This window comes from Macrobrachium nipponense, chromosome 4 (assembly GCF_015104395.2).
Source record: "Macrobrachium nipponense isolate FS-2020 chromosome 4, ASM1510439v2, whole genome shotgun sequence".
Taxonomy (NCBI): domain Eukaryota; kingdom Metazoa; phylum Arthropoda; class Malacostraca; order Decapoda; family Palaemonidae; genus Macrobrachium; species Macrobrachium nipponense.
The window spans coordinates 132,773,907-132,792,811 of record NC_061100.1 but is presented as its reverse complement, the minus strand read 5'-3'; the positions used below and the strand labels follow the sequence as shown (position 1 = coordinate 132,792,811).

Sequence of the window (18,905 nt, the reverse complement as noted above, 5' to 3'; positions counted from 1 at the left end):
CACTGCTAGCCTTCTTCAGCAAGAAGCTCAAACCCGCCGAGACTCACTACAGCACATTCGACTGTGAGCTCCTTGCCATCTACCTTGCTGTCCTCCACTTCAGATATCCTCTGGAGGGCGTCCCCTTCACCATAAGGATGGAGAAGTTCCTGTGGCACGACATCAGGAAGGACACTTGGGAGTGGGCCAGAAACTGGATTGCGTGCCAGAGTAGCAAGATGGGAAGGCACACTGAATCGGGGATTGGCTCTTTTCCCCAACCCAGGCGAAGATTCGGACACATCCACATTAACATCGTCGGGCCTCTTCCTCCATCCGACGGTACCAGATACCGCCTGACAGTGATCGACCAGTCCACCAGGTGGCCTGAGGCCACCCTTATGTCAGAAGCCACCACAGACGCCTGTGCCGAAGCCCTCCTGACCAGCTGGGTCAGCCGCTTTGGAGTGCCCGACGATGTCACGACAGACCGAGGACCTGCCTTCACGTCAGAGCTCTGGTCTTCCCTGGCACGCCTGATGGGGACCAAGCACCACACCACGACATCCTACAGTCCCGTAGCCAACGGGATGGTGGAAAGGGTCCACCGCTCCCTCAAGGTTTCCTTAACGGCACTCTGTCAGAGCCCCGATTGGGAGGCACAGCTTCCCTGGGTCCTCTTCAGTCTCCGCACCACTCCAAGAGCCAACGGCAACCCTTCCCCAGCAGAGAAGGTGTATGGGAAGACCCTGACAGTGCCACACGAATTCTTTCCTGCTGACAGTGACGGTCCTTATTTTCCCCTGGCTAGGTTGTGTGCAGCCGCCCAGAAGTTTGTTCCCTGCCGAGAGACGTACGTCGACAGGAGGAAGCAGTTCCGCCTGCGAGCCCTGGACTCCTGCAGGTTCGTCTTCGTGAGGAACGACACCGCCTGCCTGCCCTTGACGAGACCCTACTGGGGCCCGCACCAAGTCGTCTGTAGGGAGGAGAAGGCATTCCTCGTGTCAATCATTGGCCGCGAGGACTGGGTCTTGATAGATCGCCTCAAGTTCGCCATCATCCCAGATGAAGACGACCCTGCTGAAGGCCCTCGCAAAACCCCGATGCCGCTGGTTCCTGACAGTGCCCCTAAACGTCGTCGAGGCCGCCCAAGAAAAGCAGTCGGATCCCCCAGGCCCACTACCAAGGTCGGCATCCTGCTGAAGGCCCTCAAGACGGTGAGGACACGCAAGACACCCCTCAACTAAGGGAATCACGAACCCGAGGACTCCTTAGCTCCCCACAAGATTCCGTTAGTCATCCAACAATTCTACGTAAACATTGTCTTGGGGGGGGGAGTATTTGTAAGGACGACATTTGGGCAAATGTTCGCCCCTCCATTGTAAAAATCTGTATATCCATATGTCCTCTCTTTTCTTCCAGGAACTAAAATGTAGAGCATTTTACACTCTTTCTTTGATGTATATATGTCTGGAATCCATTCCTTCTATGTAATATTATTCATGTATTTTCGTTTGTTTATGTTTGTTTGTGCATGCGTGACGGACACTATGCTTCTGTCCACACGCCGCCTTATGTACAGCCTCATTCGCTGAATAAAATTAGTTTGCTCTCTCTCCTTGTCTTACTCAGTCCTCACAAAATTACCAGCTCACCAGATTTGTGTGGTTTTGCCTTATGTATATGTTTTTAGAATGTTTCAATTTAGTGTTGGTAACTATGAATCTTTTAATACCATTTGGGATGTCTGTCGTTTTTATGATTTCGTAAACATTTCCCGTTTTATATATATATATTATATATATATATATATATATGATATATATATATATATATATATATGGATGTATGTATGTATCTATATATATATATATATATATATATATATATATATATATATATTTATATATATGTATATATATATATGTATGTATATATATATATATAATATATATATATAATATAATATACATTAACTTCAAATATTTGTCGGCAGACTATCTTTTAATTCATCTTTTAACTGCTCTTATTTAATTTCGATACCATAACTCCATGTGCAAGCTTTCATGCGATGCCCTTACATCTCATTGTTATGCTTCATATGGAAATCATGCTAAATTCTATCAGATTTACTGTTACCGAGATGTTTACCGACTTTTGAGTGCTTGTTTCACTATTGATTCCCTTAAGACTGGCACTAAACATGGCGCTTATGGGAGTGATTGTGGTATTAAAGTCCGAATCTACAATTTTTTATATACCATGGAAACTTTTAAGGCATATATATTCATTGATTTTGTTAGCTTGTGTGTTCATGTGCAAACACTTATACTAGCGTTACGTACATTAACATTTTGGCAATATGGTGTTTGTTGTGGCACACTCCTGTGAATGAGTCTGGTCACTGTCGATTTGTATGTCTATTACAGATAATGAACTTATTCTGATATATTGTATTTCTTTTATGACGCAAAGCTATTTTTCATCAAAATTGGAATATTTTATAAATTTTATTGTCTTTGACAACATTTTACTCGAAATATCTTGTCATTATTTTGACAGAAAATTTACTTCTAGTTCGAACGCATGGAAGCGTCAAAGCGGTGGAAGACGTAAACAAAATGCTCGTTAGTATCTAACTTCTCTCTAGTGTCTGTTTCTGTTCGTTTATCAGTTCCTGGCCTCTGCTGTGTTGCTACCATGGCAGTTGCAACGGTTGAAAGTACTACCCTGGAAAAAATTCTGAAGTGAGTAATCGGAAGAGGAGGAAACTCCCGTTTAGACCTATAAATGTTGACCAAACCGAAGGGGAAATGTTTATCACACCCAACGAATGCTAGAAGCGATTTCGTTATGGCATTACTCTCCCCAGTAGATTAGCTACTTAACCTATTTTAGGTTAGCCCTCTTTGTCAGGACTACGGTAACACGTCACTGATAGGGAAGTAGAACAAGGTACCTAGCTAGTAGGGTAAAAGACCGCTGTGCGGTCACTTTCCCGAAAAACAACTTTAGCTCTTCCAGTATCCTGAATTAGACGCCAGTCATAACCCACCCAGTGTGGAAGCAACAGCTCGAGACCTCTCCTTTCCCCTCGAAGTAGGAAAAACAACCGAGTCTTCTAGCTGATCCAGTCTTGGCCGCTTGTTGATCCACACTCCGAAAAAGTACTTTAACACGTCCTGACACCGTAGATGGGCACCAGTCACTAGTCATTGGTTGTGAGAGCAACACCTCGAGACCTCTACTCTCCTTTCGAAGTAAGTATTTTCTCCAAAGTTAGAAATTAAGGTCATAGGGTAAAACACCGTGTGGACTGGCCAACTCACCGACTATCACGGCTGGCCACCCTCTGAAAAAATAGGGTAAAAAACCGTAGCGTCCAGGGTGGACCATGTTCGATCAGCTTGGACAATCCCATAAAAAGTACATTATAACGTGTCCTGACATCGGAGATGGGCATCAGTTGGTGAGAAACGGAGCTAAAAACCTCTACTCTCCTTTCAAAGTAAGTATTTTCTCCAAAGTTAGAAATTAAGGCCAAATTTTAAAATTTAAACAGAGGGTACTGAAAACGGTCTCAAACGTAGTGCAAATCTCACCAAAACGCGTTCAACATTTTTACTTGCAACTAGAGGTATTTAGAAGATTGACGCCATCTCGATGTTTACGGAGTTGCTTGTGTCAATAAACTAACCATTTCCTGTGATAAATCCGCACACCACTTGCACCCACAGACGCTGGGGCACTTTCATCACAACAGTCGGAAAACTTTTCCTCACCGAGTAAAACAACTGTTTTGTAGAAGACGACGACGAAGAGTGCACTTCGATAATTTTTTAAATAAATAGTAAAACATCAATATTTTACATATTTATTATGATTAATTTGAAAATATTCGTTATTGAAAAAGTAACTCGATTCTGACTCAAATTTAAGTAATTATTTTTCGGAATTAGAACGTTCTTTTAAGTCTTGTATTATGACGTCACAACATCTTGACTTTCGTACCTATTGTAAATGAATTGCTATACTCAACTTTCTTGCAGAACAGTTTACCAGTTATTCATGCAGATTGTTATCAGCTATTCATTTACTTGTTATAATCGTAATGCGCATATATATCTTTATTAATTACTTTTTGGATATATGAAGTTGTTTTACTGGCGGATTACCGCGGTAGTGTGACGCAATCGCTTTCGGTCCCTGGGCCTCTGTCTGTTTTCGCACCATAAGAAATTATGGGGCCGAATTTTCAATGACCAGAAAGTCTTTAAATGAGGAAAGTTAGCATCGAGGGGCATATGTTTTGATTGAGAAAAATACAAATTTATTCGATAGCTAGCTTGTAAACAATACTTGATTACAAAAAACTTGATTGACAACTAAGCAGCATACCTACTATGGGTTTCAGAGACAGTGCAAGCACGTTTTTGGGCGATACCTATTTCTGTAACGAACACTCGTATCAGAAAGAGATTTTGCTATAGTGCATTACACCCAGTGCCGTAATTTATAAGGGTATCGTGAATCACTAATCGTAAAGAATAACGACACTTGCCCTTGTACCAAGAGACAAAAACTCCATTATGCAGAAATGGATACGAACACGCGTATAAAGCTCCACCTACCCTCTCCCCCCCCCCCCCCCTCCCCCCCCCCCCCCCCCCCCCCCCCCCCCCCCCCCCCTCTTCCACCGCCACCTCTTTCATTCTTCGTTCCTTTGCCTTCCTCTCTCTCTCTCTCTCTCTCTCTCTCTCTCTCTCTCTCTCTCTCCTCTCTCTCTCTCTCTCGCCATTCGGTATGTGTTGACCCTCCAAACTGGGTATAAGACTACACACAAAACGTTGAAATTGGTGAAATTAGGCTATGTATTGGAAGTATATATACATAAATATTAAAGCAATTTTATCATTATTGCATTACTATGACAACTAGAATTCATGGAAACAGTTTATAATAATGAAATGGCGTATGTGTGAAGCCTCCACTAATGTGGCAACGATGATTTTGCCATTCTTGGCATGCAAACATTAAAGGTTACATTTATTTCTGGCATACGGTTATTAAAGAAATTCAAAATACTAACTATTAGACTGAAATCAATGAAAAGTGCTAGCAAAAACAAAAAAGCAAAAAAAAAAAAAAATTTCAAAAAAAAAAATGTATATAATTCACTTATCCGTAGTCATTCCTCCTATGGTTTTTCCCCCCCCCCCCCGGCGCAGCCCAGATGTACGAAAACGTTAGAAACATTTGATTGCATCTACTTTAGAAATATCTGTAATTTTTCGGGGTTATTTGGTTGCAAAAAAGGGATAATATACATGAATTAAATTAAAATTTTGAAATAACGAAGTAAATTTGAACTAAATAACGAGTAAAGTAAACAATTTAGGGAATAAAACTTTGCAGTTTCATCGTCTGCTGTTCGTAACTGTGTTTGTGGCGCGCGCGCTTAGGAACCAGGAACAGCAACTGGTTTAAAGTGCAATGTGGAGTGAACTGAGACCAAAATGTGTATAATAACAATCAAATAAGCACTGTGGAGTTTCAGTTGTGATGGCAGTAAGGATAAAAATCACCGATTACAAGGTAAGAATGAATTCAGTTCAAACCATGACCCCGGGAATAAAAAGTTTCATACTTTCAGTAATATAGGCAACAAAATGTTGTTTTATTGTGCTGATTACAACTGCAATCTTGAGTAAGATCAATAAACGTTACATACATGCGCTAACATTGTTCAAATGATTGCTGGGAAGGCTGGGAAAGGATGATTTTCGTCACTGATCAAAACCTGTACATCCCACAGTAGCCGCTATATTGGATTTCAAAACTGCCTTGAAAACATATTTTACGAAGAGCGTCACATGCTTATTTTAGTTTGTATGGGGCTTTCATATATCACATTATGTTGACGAAACTTCAATCTTTTGAATGGTATGCTTGGAGTTGTAATTGTATTCTTGTTTCACCATTTAAATATCGAGTGAATAAGACCTGAAAACCGTGGTAAGGGTTGGTAGTCGTTGATTTTTCCCCCTACTTTTAACGCGTCCTGACACTGGAGATGGTCATCAGTCACGAGTTGTTGGTGAGAGAAGGAGCTAAAGACCTTTACTCTCCTTTCGAAGTAAGTATTTTCTCCAAAGTTATAAATCAAGGCCATATTTTAAGATTTAAAGAGAGAGTAATGAAAAGGGTGGCCAACGCAGGGCCACAATACCAAATCGCTTTCAAAATTTTTACTTCCAATTAAAAAACTTTAGAAGATTGACGCCATCTCGATGTTTGCGGAGTCGTTTGTGTCAACAAATTTCCCATTTCCTGTGCTAAATCCGCACACCACTTGTACCCATAGACTCTGGGGCACTTTCATCATAACAATTGTAAAACGGTCCCTTGCCACAACGATTTTAAGGAAACTACGGTGTTGGTAGAAGATGACGACAAAGCGTGCACTAGATAATTATTCGAATAAATAATAAAACATCAATATTTTACATAGGGTAAACAACCGCATGGCCTGGCTCAACTCACTGACGATCACGGCATGCCACCCTCCGAAAAAGAACTTATAACATGTCCTGACACCGGAGATGGGCATCAGTTACGACTTCTTGTTGGTGAGAGACGGAGCTAAAGACTTCTACTCTCCTTTCGAAGTAAGTATTTTCTCCATTAGAAATTAAGGCCAAATTTAAAGCATTAAACAGAGGGTAGTGAAAAGGGTGTCCAACGCAGTGCAAATCTCACCAAAACGCTTTTGAAATTTTTACTTACGCTTAAATATTTTAGAAGATTGACGCTATCTCGATGTTTTCGGAGTCGCTTGTGTCAACAAACTTCCCATTTCCTGTGATAAATCCGCACACCACTTGTACCCACAGACGCTGGGGCACTTTCATCACAACAATCAGAACACTGTCCCTAACCACGATGTTTTTAAGGAAACTACTGTTTGTTCATGAAACTTACCTGTCAGATATATATATAGCTGTATTCTCTGACGTCTGACAGAATTTCAAAACTCGCGGCACACGCAGTGGGCGGCCAGGTGGTAGTACCCATTCCCGCCGCTGTGAGGCGGATATAAGGAACCATTCCCATTTTCTATTCATATTTTTTCTGTCGCCGGTGCTGTAAACAACTGTTGTTCCGATACGTAATACAAACCATCGGTCCTTTAACAATAGGAAGTAGCTAGCGGCAGCTGGAACGGTCGTAAACTTCGAACAAGGGGAGAACGGTAGTTAACTGCTTGTCCGACAGTCGCGCGCCGCGCGACTGGGAGGTAAACAAATCACTTTTGCTTTCGGCCGCGGGTGTGAAGGACGTGTTCGTCATCGCTCTCTGCCCGCTTCATCGTCATATGCTTTGTTTATATTGTGTTTTCTACTAATGGTTTGTTTGACTTGAAAATGAAACTGTAAGTACACTGTTTTCATTTTCATTACTTAATTATGAACCAACATGGAATTATCGCCGTAGATGCGGCGATTTCCTCTCTTTTCATGAATTGAACCCTTGAATTATGTCTCGGTGCCGAGGGCGGGCGCGCTCGCGCCGAGTCATGTATTTTGGGCGAAAGTGTGTAATTGAAAAATGTAAGTACTCTTTTCATTATATTTTTGCCCTGTGCGTTCGTTACCGAGAGTGTGATTGCGCTCGGCACGAGCCTTTTAATTTTGTATAATAGAATGCAATGAAAGTGGATTCGCAATTGCCAAAAGTTCTTTTCATTTTCATTTATTTTATTTTGCATTTGAAATTTAATTTGGAATCAATTTTATTTCGTTCTTACCCGGGAATTGATCCTTACGTTTTTTTTTTTTTTTATGTGAAAGTGAAATCGCAAGTGCAGTATTCGGTTTCATTTTCATATATATTTTATGATAGCATCATATTATTGGATCAAGTTTCCGTTCTTACCCGGGAATTGATCTTTTCCCCTTTAGGTTCTATGAAGTGAATCGCAAGGGCAGTATTCTGTTTCATTTTCATATTACTTTTCACTGCTGTGCGGGGGTAGGGGAAGCGAAGGTCTGCCAGGAAGTCGTCGGAAAGCTCTCCCGCGACTCCCTTGGTATCCGATTCTTCGTCCTCCTTCCTGCCCCCCGCTCAGCTTCTTCGTTGTATTTTGTATTTGGGGTCTTCCTTGCGTTCGGGATGGGGCATGTCTTCCCCCCGTGCGTGAGGGAACCCCTCTTACTAATCTATCTATGTTACCGCAGGTGCTACATCCGTGGGAGACGACCTTGGAGCCTAGCATCCACGGGCTGCTGCAGCGTCTAGCGAGGTCTGGGGCGGTCTCCACTACTACCACGGCCGCTTATGCTGCTCCCCCCCCTCCTGGTCTACACTCCCCATGCTGTGTCGATGACGCCGTCTGCCGCTACTAGGGCCGCCGCCACCGTACCGAGGTGGGGTTGCCGCCGCCGCCTGTTTTCTTCGTGTTGCCTGCCCCAGACTCGCTGTTCCAGCAGCTCGCCCCTGGGATCCGGCGCCAGGACCCAGGTTCCGCTGGCTGCCGATGATTCTACGAGGCGATGGCTGGGCCTGCCGTACCTGCCGCTGATGTTATTCCCGCTGTTGGCTTGGCTGTCCCTTCTGGGTCTACCGCTGCCGCTGTTCCTGCCGCTCCTGAGCTGGTTGCTGTTCCTGTCGCTCCTGGTTCCTGAGCCTGTCCATGCTGGGTCCCTGCCCACGGTGTGTCTTCCCCAGTCCCAGGTCCTTCCGGACAGGTGCAGTCGGGCCGTGTTGCTTCGCAATAGCCCCGGCTCCGGCCTGGATGGAGGACCTGACGACGTCCTGCGTGAGGCTGACGAGGAAGAGAGAAGAGGAAGCTGTCATCTGTCTTCATCGTCTGCTGCTGCCTCTTCCCCTTCGACTTCTAAGGCCCATAAGCCGAAGAAGAAGAAGGCTGCCTTCCCCCCCCTAAGAAGTCTCCTTCGGGAACTTCTAAGGGCCCGTCCCACCTTCCCCGGTGGGACGGGGGGGTCCTTCTGCTTCTGCTGGTCCTCCTGCTCCTTTGGGAGCGGGGCCCGTCTCCCCTTCCGTAAAGGAAGAGATAGACGGGGACCAAGCGGAGGAGTATCGGTTAGCTCTGGTACTTCCTCGCCTGGTGCTAGCGGCGATGCCGCTACGTCAGGTTCCGGCTCGGTCTCTCGTTCGCGAGAGATCCCGAGTGTACGTTCCTCCCCTCGGGAGACCGTGCAGCCAAGTTTCGGCGCCAGAGTTCGCTCGGCGCCAAGACGCGGCACGGAGCAGAAGGCTGGTGAGAGACGCTCAGGTGACTCTTGCCAGGCCAGCGGCCGCTTCTTGCAGCGACCAGCTGGTAGACGCGGGTTTTTACCCCCTAAGAAGGCTCCTTCGGGACCTTCTAAGGGCCCGTCTCGCTCCGGCGATTCGGGGAGTTCTTCTGCTGGTCCCCCTGCTCCCTCGGGAACAGGGCCCGTCTTTTCTTCTACCAAGCAAGGAGAAGAAGACGGGGACCAGAGGAGTACCAGCTTCGGCTGGCACTTCCTCGCCTGGTTCTAGCGGTTCTGCCGCTAAACCAGGATCCGCCTCGGCTTCTCGTTAGCGAGAAGTACCGAGTGGACCGGTCTCCCACGCGGGAGAAAAAATCCGTCCAGCCAAAGTCTTGAAAACCCACCGAGCTCGCTCGCCGTCAAGACCGAAGCGCGGAGCAGAAGACTGGCGGACGACTCTCGCCAGGCCAGTGGACGCTCTCGCAGCGACCAGCTGGCTGCTCGGGTTGACGTGACGGTCGCTGACCAGCCACGAGTTGAGGCGAGGAAGGGGTCCCCGCGGCCGTCGGTACCAGCCACGGCTGGTACCAGCGGCTCGACGCGCCGAGAGGACGCTCGCCGGTCTCTCCGCGACAGCGAGCCTAGCAGGTCACCTGACGCCGCTCCCATCGGGACCGGGCGGAGACGGTAACCAGCAAACAGCTCGCCTGACGCTTAGAGATCAGCGTCGACGTTCTTAGCCGAGCCTCTCGCCCCAGGCGAGCGGCAAAGCTAGGCCTGCTGCTCGATCGCCACCGCGGGTGGACGATCAGCAGCAGCCCTCCAAGCACGCTGGTCCTGCCAGCGAGCTAGGGGGGAGCGCCAGGTCTGCCTCTCCTGTACCTTCAACCTCCTCGGGCTACACCGGGAGGAGCGAGGTACCTATGAGGGATCGCGAGAGGTGTGCCGCTCGCGATCCCGCTATGACGCCGTATGGACCAGGCACGGTTCTAGGACCGACCAGGACATACGCGCAAGTAGCTGGAGGCGACCGTCAGGGGTCTGCCGCTGTTCCTCCTTCTGAAGGAGGAGTATCTCGGGATCTGTTCTTGTTGGATGGACGGACGGTCCTACTCCGCAAGACCGCGGTTTACTCCCGAGATACAGAGGAATTTGCAGAAGTCATTAAGCTGATTCGTCAGCATAATGACCTTGCGGAAGGATTGCCGCTGACCCACCAGGCGAGAGCCCAAAACACAGTCTCTGCCTCAAGTCGTTTTGGGGCCCGAGAGGGAAACCAAACCTACGGTGGGTCTGCCGCGATCGGAGCTTGCCGATTCTGTCTTGAACCAGAGTCTCTCGTCTCCGGACAAGAAGGCTCTCTCAGTTCTGGCCGATCGATCAAGCAACTTCCACCTCCTCTACTGCGACAGCGGCGTTTCTACGTGTCTTCGGACACCGTATTTAAATACTCCTTCGGTCCTCCTGAGAGGTTTCGACCTCGACGAGGACTGGAATGAGTCGGAGGACGGTATCGGCTCTCTCCTATCAGGTGTCGATCAGCCCCACCCAGACGACAGTGGCGGCAGACCCTTACCTACAGTGAGAGTTCGTAACCCTCCGCGGGAAAACGTTTTCTCCTGACGATACGTTTTCCCAGACTGAGAGGCCATCGCCGCAAGGCGATGGCTGCTCCTACCCTTCTCCTACCGCTAGTTCCACTGGGAAGGCGAGCGAGTATCCAATTCCTCCCCCATTCCCTCTACTCCTTACGGCTACGAGGGAAAGGGGAGGGATCCTACAGAGATTTCTCTGTAGGATCCCACGTTCGGGACTGCGCTACCGGGGGGACCTTCGGGTCCTACCTGACGTAAGCCCCGGTCGTTGAGGAGGAATCCTGCCCCATTCTCGATTTCTACGGGAATCGAGAGGACCACCAGCCGATATCGTTTGACGAATTCGGTGGGGGTTTCGCAGACTGCTTAGAATTCTACGGAATTTCTAGCGCATTCAGTGTTCGAGTTTTTTACGATCTCCAAACACTTACGCGAGACCACGGTCCAACGTGAGCGAGACGAGAATCCCCGATATACACGATAATCGGGAACCTCGCCTATGCTCGAATTCCTGGAATTTCTAGCATTGGAAGAAGACTGCTGCTGAAAGAAAGAAACTATCTCACAGTGGCCGACCAACCTGGAATAGAGAAGATCGGACGTGAATATCCAGTTTGGCTTGAACTATCGTCTTAGTTATTCTGTTCACCATTGAAGCTTTCCTTCGAGGAAGACTTCTCCTTCACTCTCTTTGATAGAGATCGAAGGTGGTCGATCTCCAATCCTTATTTTGTTTCTTGAAGGAAAGAATTTAGGATGGAGATCGTTGTTCAGAATCCTACAAATATACTACGTATATTAACCTCGCGACATGATTCTACTAAGCAGTTGAATTGTCCGAGGGGTAGGCGCATATCCTAGTTTATCTACGGATTGCGACTTAGAAGAGAAGTATTCTAATTGAACTGCAACTCGGGGTTGTCTGCAACCTCCCAGGAGTTTTCAGTTTCAAATTTTATATACTTATGGTTTTGTCACGACAACACCATTTCAACTTTTATATTTACCGAAATTCGTTTCGCCTAAATATAATTGCTCGAGCATATCTTTTATGCTCGGTAGTTCTAGCCGAACGCATTCCTTCGTGGAATAATGGATTACATGGCAACTCAGGATGACGAGTCGGCGAGAGCTCAGGCTCAACTACTGCGTATTGAACTGTCTGACAGACAGCAGCTTAGTATCAGCTGGGCCTCCGAGATGCACGGTCAGTTATGTCTCTCTCTCCCCTGGTTTGATTGACTACCGAACCGTATCTCTGCCCAACAATCATGGACTTAGGTCTCTGATTAATGGGGATTCTCGCAATAATGAAGGACCATCTACTGCTGTGACGCTAGATTCCATCGCCTTCGACATTGCGAGAATTTTCAACAGAGATATCTCTTGGACTCTTTCATCTTTCTGTTTACCGCACGGTAACAGAAGTCTGTACAAGTCTCCCGCTGCATCGCACTGCGATAATGCGAATGATTTTGCAGACATCTGAGTTTGTCTTCAAAATATCTCGTATTCGTAGGTGTACAATTGTTCATTGTTCAACCCGAATTACGAGATGTGTCAGAAGACATCGCCTACTCTCCGACCTGACAGCTCTACTTCCAAATGTTCAGCCCATGAGAATCAGTTCTTCAGGCGGGGCTTTCCCCTGTGTTTTCATTACTGAAGAACGCCCGCTTTCATTGCAACTACGACTTCTCACCGGACAGCAATGAAATAGCGGTTAGCGTTTTCAGTCATTTGTAAGCACAGGTTATGAATCTTGAGAATCCTTCTCTCGATTCATCTGTGAAGACGTAGGTTGCATTCAATATCTACCTTCGTCTTCAACGGTACATAGTGTTGCTTTCTCCTTAGCTGAGATTCAACAACCATGAGATGTTTTACCTTCAGGGACCTCGGTCTCTAGAAGGCAATTGACTTTCGCCTGTTGGGCACATGCCTTAAGAGAATCATCACCTCGCTGTCCGGCATTGGTGACAAAACAAATACATTATTTGTTTGGTCTCTCGGCATAACCCTTTAAAGGCGAAGGTCACGTGACTTACTCGGATGCTTTGACAACTTGCCTCCTACCGAACGCAGTCAGTCGGCAGCTGTCAGAGCGGCCGAGTCAGTTACGAACTACGCTGTTGACTTAGTTCGGTTGTTACACAGCAATCATTACTTCGTTTTAATAGCTTGTCACAGTACCCATACCATTAATAGCTTGTCACAGTACCCATACCATTGACACCCACCATGGAGTGTCGGTGTCCTATCCACTACCGAGAACTTCGCTGCATGGGGATAGGAGGATGCGAGAGACTTCGTGGCAAACGGACAGACCAGTATGGGTACTGGACATCACCGAAGTAGAGAAGAGGGATAGGTCATGCGACTATTTCCTTCTTTTCCTCTGAGGAACTGCATGACTTCTCCTGCGAAGTCAAGCATCCAGGGGATGGGGATCCGTGACGCTCGATTTCGTACCGAACTTCGTAGCGAAGACTCAGAACCCTTCGGTCCCTGACGATTGGTTCGAGTCGTTCACAATCCCCTCCTCCCTAATGGACTTCACCGCCTTCGATGCGAAGGAGATGCTGCCTTGTCCGCAAGAACTTCTCCGTGGCGCAGGTACTGAAGGCAGGGGTCTGGTCCAACCAGACCACATGCCCTTCCTTCTACCTTCGGGATATTGCCCACAGGTCCTTGGATCTTTTTCCTTGGGACCCGTGGTGGCTGCTCAACACGTTGTGTAGAGAACCCAGACCCTCGCAGGCTGAACAGCATCGAGTCCTGGTGTGACCGTAAGAATGGATGAGTGAATGAGAGTGTGACTGGCTCCTCTTCCCATCTTTTTCTTCCCCTCTACCTGTGGTTAGAGGAACACGGTCGTCACCTGCTGGATAAGGACAAGATGCAGGTGAGCTACTCAACAGAGCCCCATCCTATCCCTTTCACTAGGGATAGGAGCGTATATCCACCACTTCCTCCAACAAGGGGGGGGGAAGTGGATGCCAGCTTGAGACAACCCATACTTTATGTTGCCTCTTGCAAACAGGAACAAGTTCTTGCTTGCTGGTACGAATAGATACGCTTGCCTCTCTCTTAGTACTCGGCCCAGAGGTCTGACCATTGATCCTGCGGTGCACACCCCGATCAATCGGACAGAGGCTTGGATCCCTCCCTCGCTCTTACGACCAGGGAGGCATTCCAGGGATGGACGAACACCAGTCTGTTCATCAAAAGACTCAGATTCCTCCCACCAAGAAGTGAGTCTTCCTATTGTTAAAGGACCGATGGTTTGTATTACGTATCGGAACAAATGACAATTTGTCGAAAATTGCATTTTTCCTAACTATACAAACCTGAGGTCCTTTACATATAGTCCCTCCTCATGCCACCCCTCACTCTGCGTATTTTGCATGGGCCAAAAGCAAAAGTGATTTGTTTACCTCCCAGTCGCGCGGCGCGCGACTGTCGGACAAGCAGTTAACTACCGTTCTCCCACCCTTGTTCGAAGCTTACGACCGTTTCCTCCCCTTGTTCGAAGCGACGACCGTTCCAGCTGCCGCTAGCTACTTCCTATTGTTAAAGGACCTCAGGTTTGTATAGTTAGGAAAAATGCAATTTTCGACAAATTGTCATTTTGCAGTACCTCCGCCTTTGGATTTTGGAACTTTGTAGTCACTTAAGTATTTGGATTGTCATTTGGTTTAGATTCTGGATTGGTGGCTAGGCACGCGCGATAGTGGACTGTTTTTTTGATTTTGGATTGGCTTTTGATTGAACAAGATGTCTGGATCAAGTTCTGTGAGTTTCAGGGTGTGTGTTATGAGTGATTGTAAGGTGAGGCTACCGAAATCCTCGGTAGATCCCCACTCTGTATGTACGAGGTGTAGGGGGCATGTTTGCTTAATAGATGATCGATGTAAGGAGTGCGAAAGTTTGACCGATGATGGATGGAAGATATATGATATCTATTTACGTAAATTGGATCGTGATAGGATCAGGAGGTTTTCCTCTAGGAGTGGTTCAACCAGTAAAGATAAGGGCAGTAATATTCCACCTTCAATAACTCCTGTAGATTTTTTCTCTCCTAACCCTGTGATGTTGCCTTCGGGCCCTGAAATTGTGTCTGGAGAAGGTAATGCCCTCTCTTTGATTTTGGATTCTTTACAATCTCTAGAATCCAAAGTGCTTGCCTTGGAAACAGGAGCGGTGAAAGTTAGTGATTGTGCCCCTAGTGTTGTGGGGCCCCATAATGCCTCTAGGCCTAGACCGCTGTCGGACTCCCAGGACTCAGGGAGTGGGCATGTCGAAAGCCGCAAGAAGGTTACGGGGGTTCTCCACGATCTGGCGTCCCATTCGGCAGGTCCTGTTGCAAACTTCCAGGCTGCCAAGGAGCGTGCTCAGGCGCGTATCCTTAAGGACAGTTTTTCGTCCTCCGAGGCGCCCTCCCCGCGCAAGGGGTGGAGTTCTCGGAAGGACTCGCGTCCGTTGAAAAGGACCTTTAGAGAGGAGGATGCTTCACGTCCTTTCTCTCCTCTTTCTTTGCGGTCGTCTCCTGAGTCGTATGACGCTTTTCCACCGCAGAAGAAGTATAGGACGTCATCAGAGGATGACGCTGTGGAGCGGCCCAGTCGCTCTAAGGAGAGACAGGTAGCTATCCCTGTGAGAAGGAAGAAGGCGTCCCCTCGCCCCTCGTCTTCTCGCAGGCGCAGCCCTTCACCTGTTCAGGAATCTTCTCCTACGAGGAATATTCTCGTGTCCCTTCAAGGCCAGTTGGCTTCTTTGATGGCGAAGAAAGAAGTGGAGCCTAAATGTAGAAAAGATACTAGACTGCCTGTCAAGAGATCAAAGCAGTCTCCTTCTCCCTCTCCTCGTTCGTCTCTTTCTCCTGTTTTGTCGCCGCCTGCTGTTAGATCGGTGCCCCATCGCTCGCATAGTGCGAGTAACAAGATGCTTAAGCGGGATGTTGGTTTCTCCTCAAGATGCTCTGCTCAGGACGCTCGGCAGGACGCTTATGAGGATGCTCGGCAGGACGCTTTGGAGGACGCTCGGCAGAACGCTTCTGTTGACGCTCGTAGAGCCGCTTTTGTAAGCGCTCGGAAGGACGCTTCTTTGGAAGTGCGCGAGGCCGCTTCTGTAGAAGCTCGCCAGGACGCTTTGCGGGAAGCTCGGCGTCTTATTGCATCTCAAGACGCTTCTCAGGACGCTCGACGCTTTCAGGACGCTCATCAAGATTCGCGCCACAAAGCTCGACAAGAGGTCCGTTTGGATGAGGAGGCTTCTTCGTCTAATCGTCAGAGGTCTCTTTTGAAAATTAGACCTGTAAGTCTTATGCCCCCTCCTTCTGCGCATTCGCCAGTTGCTCTCAGGGAGGAGGGAGAATTGAGTAGTCCTATGGATTCTGTAGAGGAAGATCAGCCGTCTTCTGCTTCAGTCTCGGACTACAAGGTTTTGGTTCGTCTTTTGCGCTCGTCATTTGGAGACAAGTTCCAACCTTCTGCTCCTCGATCTCCTCCTCCTCAATTTTCCTCATCGAAGTCCAGTAAGGCTCCTGAGTTTTTGGAAATGAAGACTTCCCTTTCCACTAAGAGGGCGTTCAAGAAGTTGCAGGACTGGATGGAGCGCAGGAAAGATCAGGGCAAGTCCACATTTGCCCTGCCTCCCTCGAGACTCAGTGGAAAAGGGGGAGTTTGGTATGAGACCAAAGAGGAGGTGGGTGTGAGAATCCCTTCATTGGCACAAGGCGATTTTGCCAGTCTTGTGGATGCTCAGAGGAGGTCTCTACTTTCTTCAGCGAAGATATCTTGGACCCCAACGGAGATGGATCATCATCTTAAAGGACTTTTGAGGACTCGAAGTCTTTAACTTTTTGGACTGGTGCTTGGAAGTCCTTGATGTTCGATCTAGGAGTCCGGACTCTATCAGTCTGGGGGAGCTGTCCAGTGTACTAACATGCATGGGCAAGGCCGTCAGAGATGGTTCAGAGGAGTTGGCGTCGCACTTCGGTACGGGCCTGTTGAAGAAGAGAGCTCTTTTCTGTAATTTTACAGCAAAGTCGGTGTCTCCTTCTCAGAGGGCAGAGTTGCTTTTTGCCCCTCTTTCGAACCATCTTTTCCCCCAGACCTTGGTTAAGGACCTTGCAATCAGCCTGCAAGAGAAGGCTACTCAGGACCTCCTAGCCCAGTCTGCCAGACGTCCCGCAGTCCCTTTGACGCCGTCTTCTGGACAAGTTTCTAGGAAGCTGAACCCCTTTCGTGGGGCGCCTCCCTCGAGATCCGCTCCTCGGGGGAGAGTCCTTTCCAGAGGCAGAGCTTCTTTCAAGCCGAGAGGAAAGAAGTGAACATTTTGTACTTCAGACACCAGTCGAAGCCAGACTGAAGTACTTTGCAGGAGCGTGGAGAGAGAGGGGTGCGGACATCTGGTCCCTCAAGATCTTAGAACAGGGGTACAAGTTTTGTACATGGAACTTACCCAGCAGATATATACTTAGCTATAGACTCCGTCGTCCCCGACAGAAATTCGAATTTCGCGGCACACGCTGCAGGTAGGTCAGGTGATCTACCGCCCCCAGCGGCAGGAATAGGAACGATTACCGTTCTAGAACCAGATTTTCTCTGTCGCGGTAGTGTCAACATACGTTGTTGCTACCTCCTGACTTGATTTTCGTTTTTTCATCGCCATCGACCTTCTGGGCTGTCTTTTGCAGGGAAGTACTGGGTCTTTGGTTTGGCATACGCTTTTATTAACTTTTTAATGAATTTGGCTTCGAAATTTCGAAGAATATATTACGTGAAACTACCGAATTTTTCGGTAGACACTCATATACTATTTTGCAATAAGGGAAATATTGATTTTTTTTTTTTTTCACTAATACGTGTATAAGTGTTAGAACTTGATGAAGGAAATATAAGATCTAACTTCCTACTTTAGGAAGTCAGAAAGCATATAACTAGATACGCTTCCTTTAGAAGCTTTAAGAGCTCTCGTACTAACGAGCAGTTAGAGTATTGACAATTCTAGTAGTTGTTGCATCCTCATCACCTTCTTACTCCACAGAATCTACAAATTCATATGTGCAAATTTGAAGATAAATGGATGGAGCTCATAAGACGAGCTCTAAAAAGGTAATAAGTGAATATAGTGTTCCCAGTGCAGTGGAGGGTGCGTCTGATCGGCTCCGTAGCGCTTCCAGGCCTAGACCTCTTCCAAACTCCCAGACCCAGTGGAGGAGGAAAGTCGACAGCCGCAGGAAGGTTAGGGAGAACCCCCACCAGTCAGGCGTCCCCTCGGCAGGTTCTGTAGAACGTCCCAGACTGCCAAGGATAGCCATTGATAAGGCATCCTTAAAAAAGTGCGTCTCTTCATCTTACATCCGGAAAGACGAAGAATGTATGTTTGGAGTTTCGATGATCTAGCACGTTCTCTGAAAACTAAGAGAACACTGAGCAAGAGCCAGCCGCTGCCAGGAAGCCGCGTTCCAGCAAGCTAGCATGAGCTACGTTCCAATAGCCATCAGCGGAGGCGCGTTCCAGCTAACAGACTAGCGAGTCGCGTTCCTACAACCAAACGCGAGCCGCGTTCTAGGAAATTTTTCTTGGCGCAAGGCGCCTTCAAAGAGACGAAGCGCCAGCCTGGCGCAAATTGCGCCAGAAAAACAGACGGCTAGAGCAAGGAGCCTTATAGTAGAGTGGCAATCAGAACGATCCTTCCATTGAACGTTTCCGGTTTCCGGGCAAGAGGCTCTTTCTAAAAGGGGTCTAGTAGGCGCTCGGAAACTATCAGGGCGCACGGGACCTTCCACGCAAGCGGAACGTTCCAGGAGCGAGTCTCCTTTCTAGCGGTGCGGAACATTCCAGGCGCTAGGTGCAAGGAGCCAGGCGCCAGAATATTCCTAATCTTCTTATGAGAAAGAGGTCAGTCGCGAGGCTCCTCTTTGAGTTTTCAACTTGAGCAACTTTCCCCTGGCAAAGGTGCAAGATGTCGCACTGGCGGCCGTCGCTTTTGCCAGAAGGATTCTGATACTAAGAGAAGCCATTTTTTCATTATTCAGAGGACTCTCTCCTTCATTCATGCTCTTCCCTCG

At 47.6% G+C, this 18,905-nt stretch overlaps 1 protein-coding gene across 2 annotated transcripts in view; it reads left to right on the top strand.

Annotated features, from left to right (window-relative positions):
• Positions 1 to 2,566: 2,566 nt before the first annotated feature.
• LOC135211184 (zinc finger protein ubi-d4 B-like) overlaps positions 2,567 to 18,905 on the top strand; it is a 227,435-nt gene continuing 211,096 nt past the window's right edge. For both annotated transcript variants that reach the window (XM_064244399.1, XM_064244398.1), the window contains exon 1: positions 2,567 to 2,726. In XM_064244399.1, the coding sequence (XP_064100469.1) occupies positions 2,680 to 2,726 (47 nt within the window). In that variant the 5' untranslated portion in view covers positions 2,567 to 2,679. The remainder of the gene's footprint in view (positions 2,727 to 18,905) is intronic.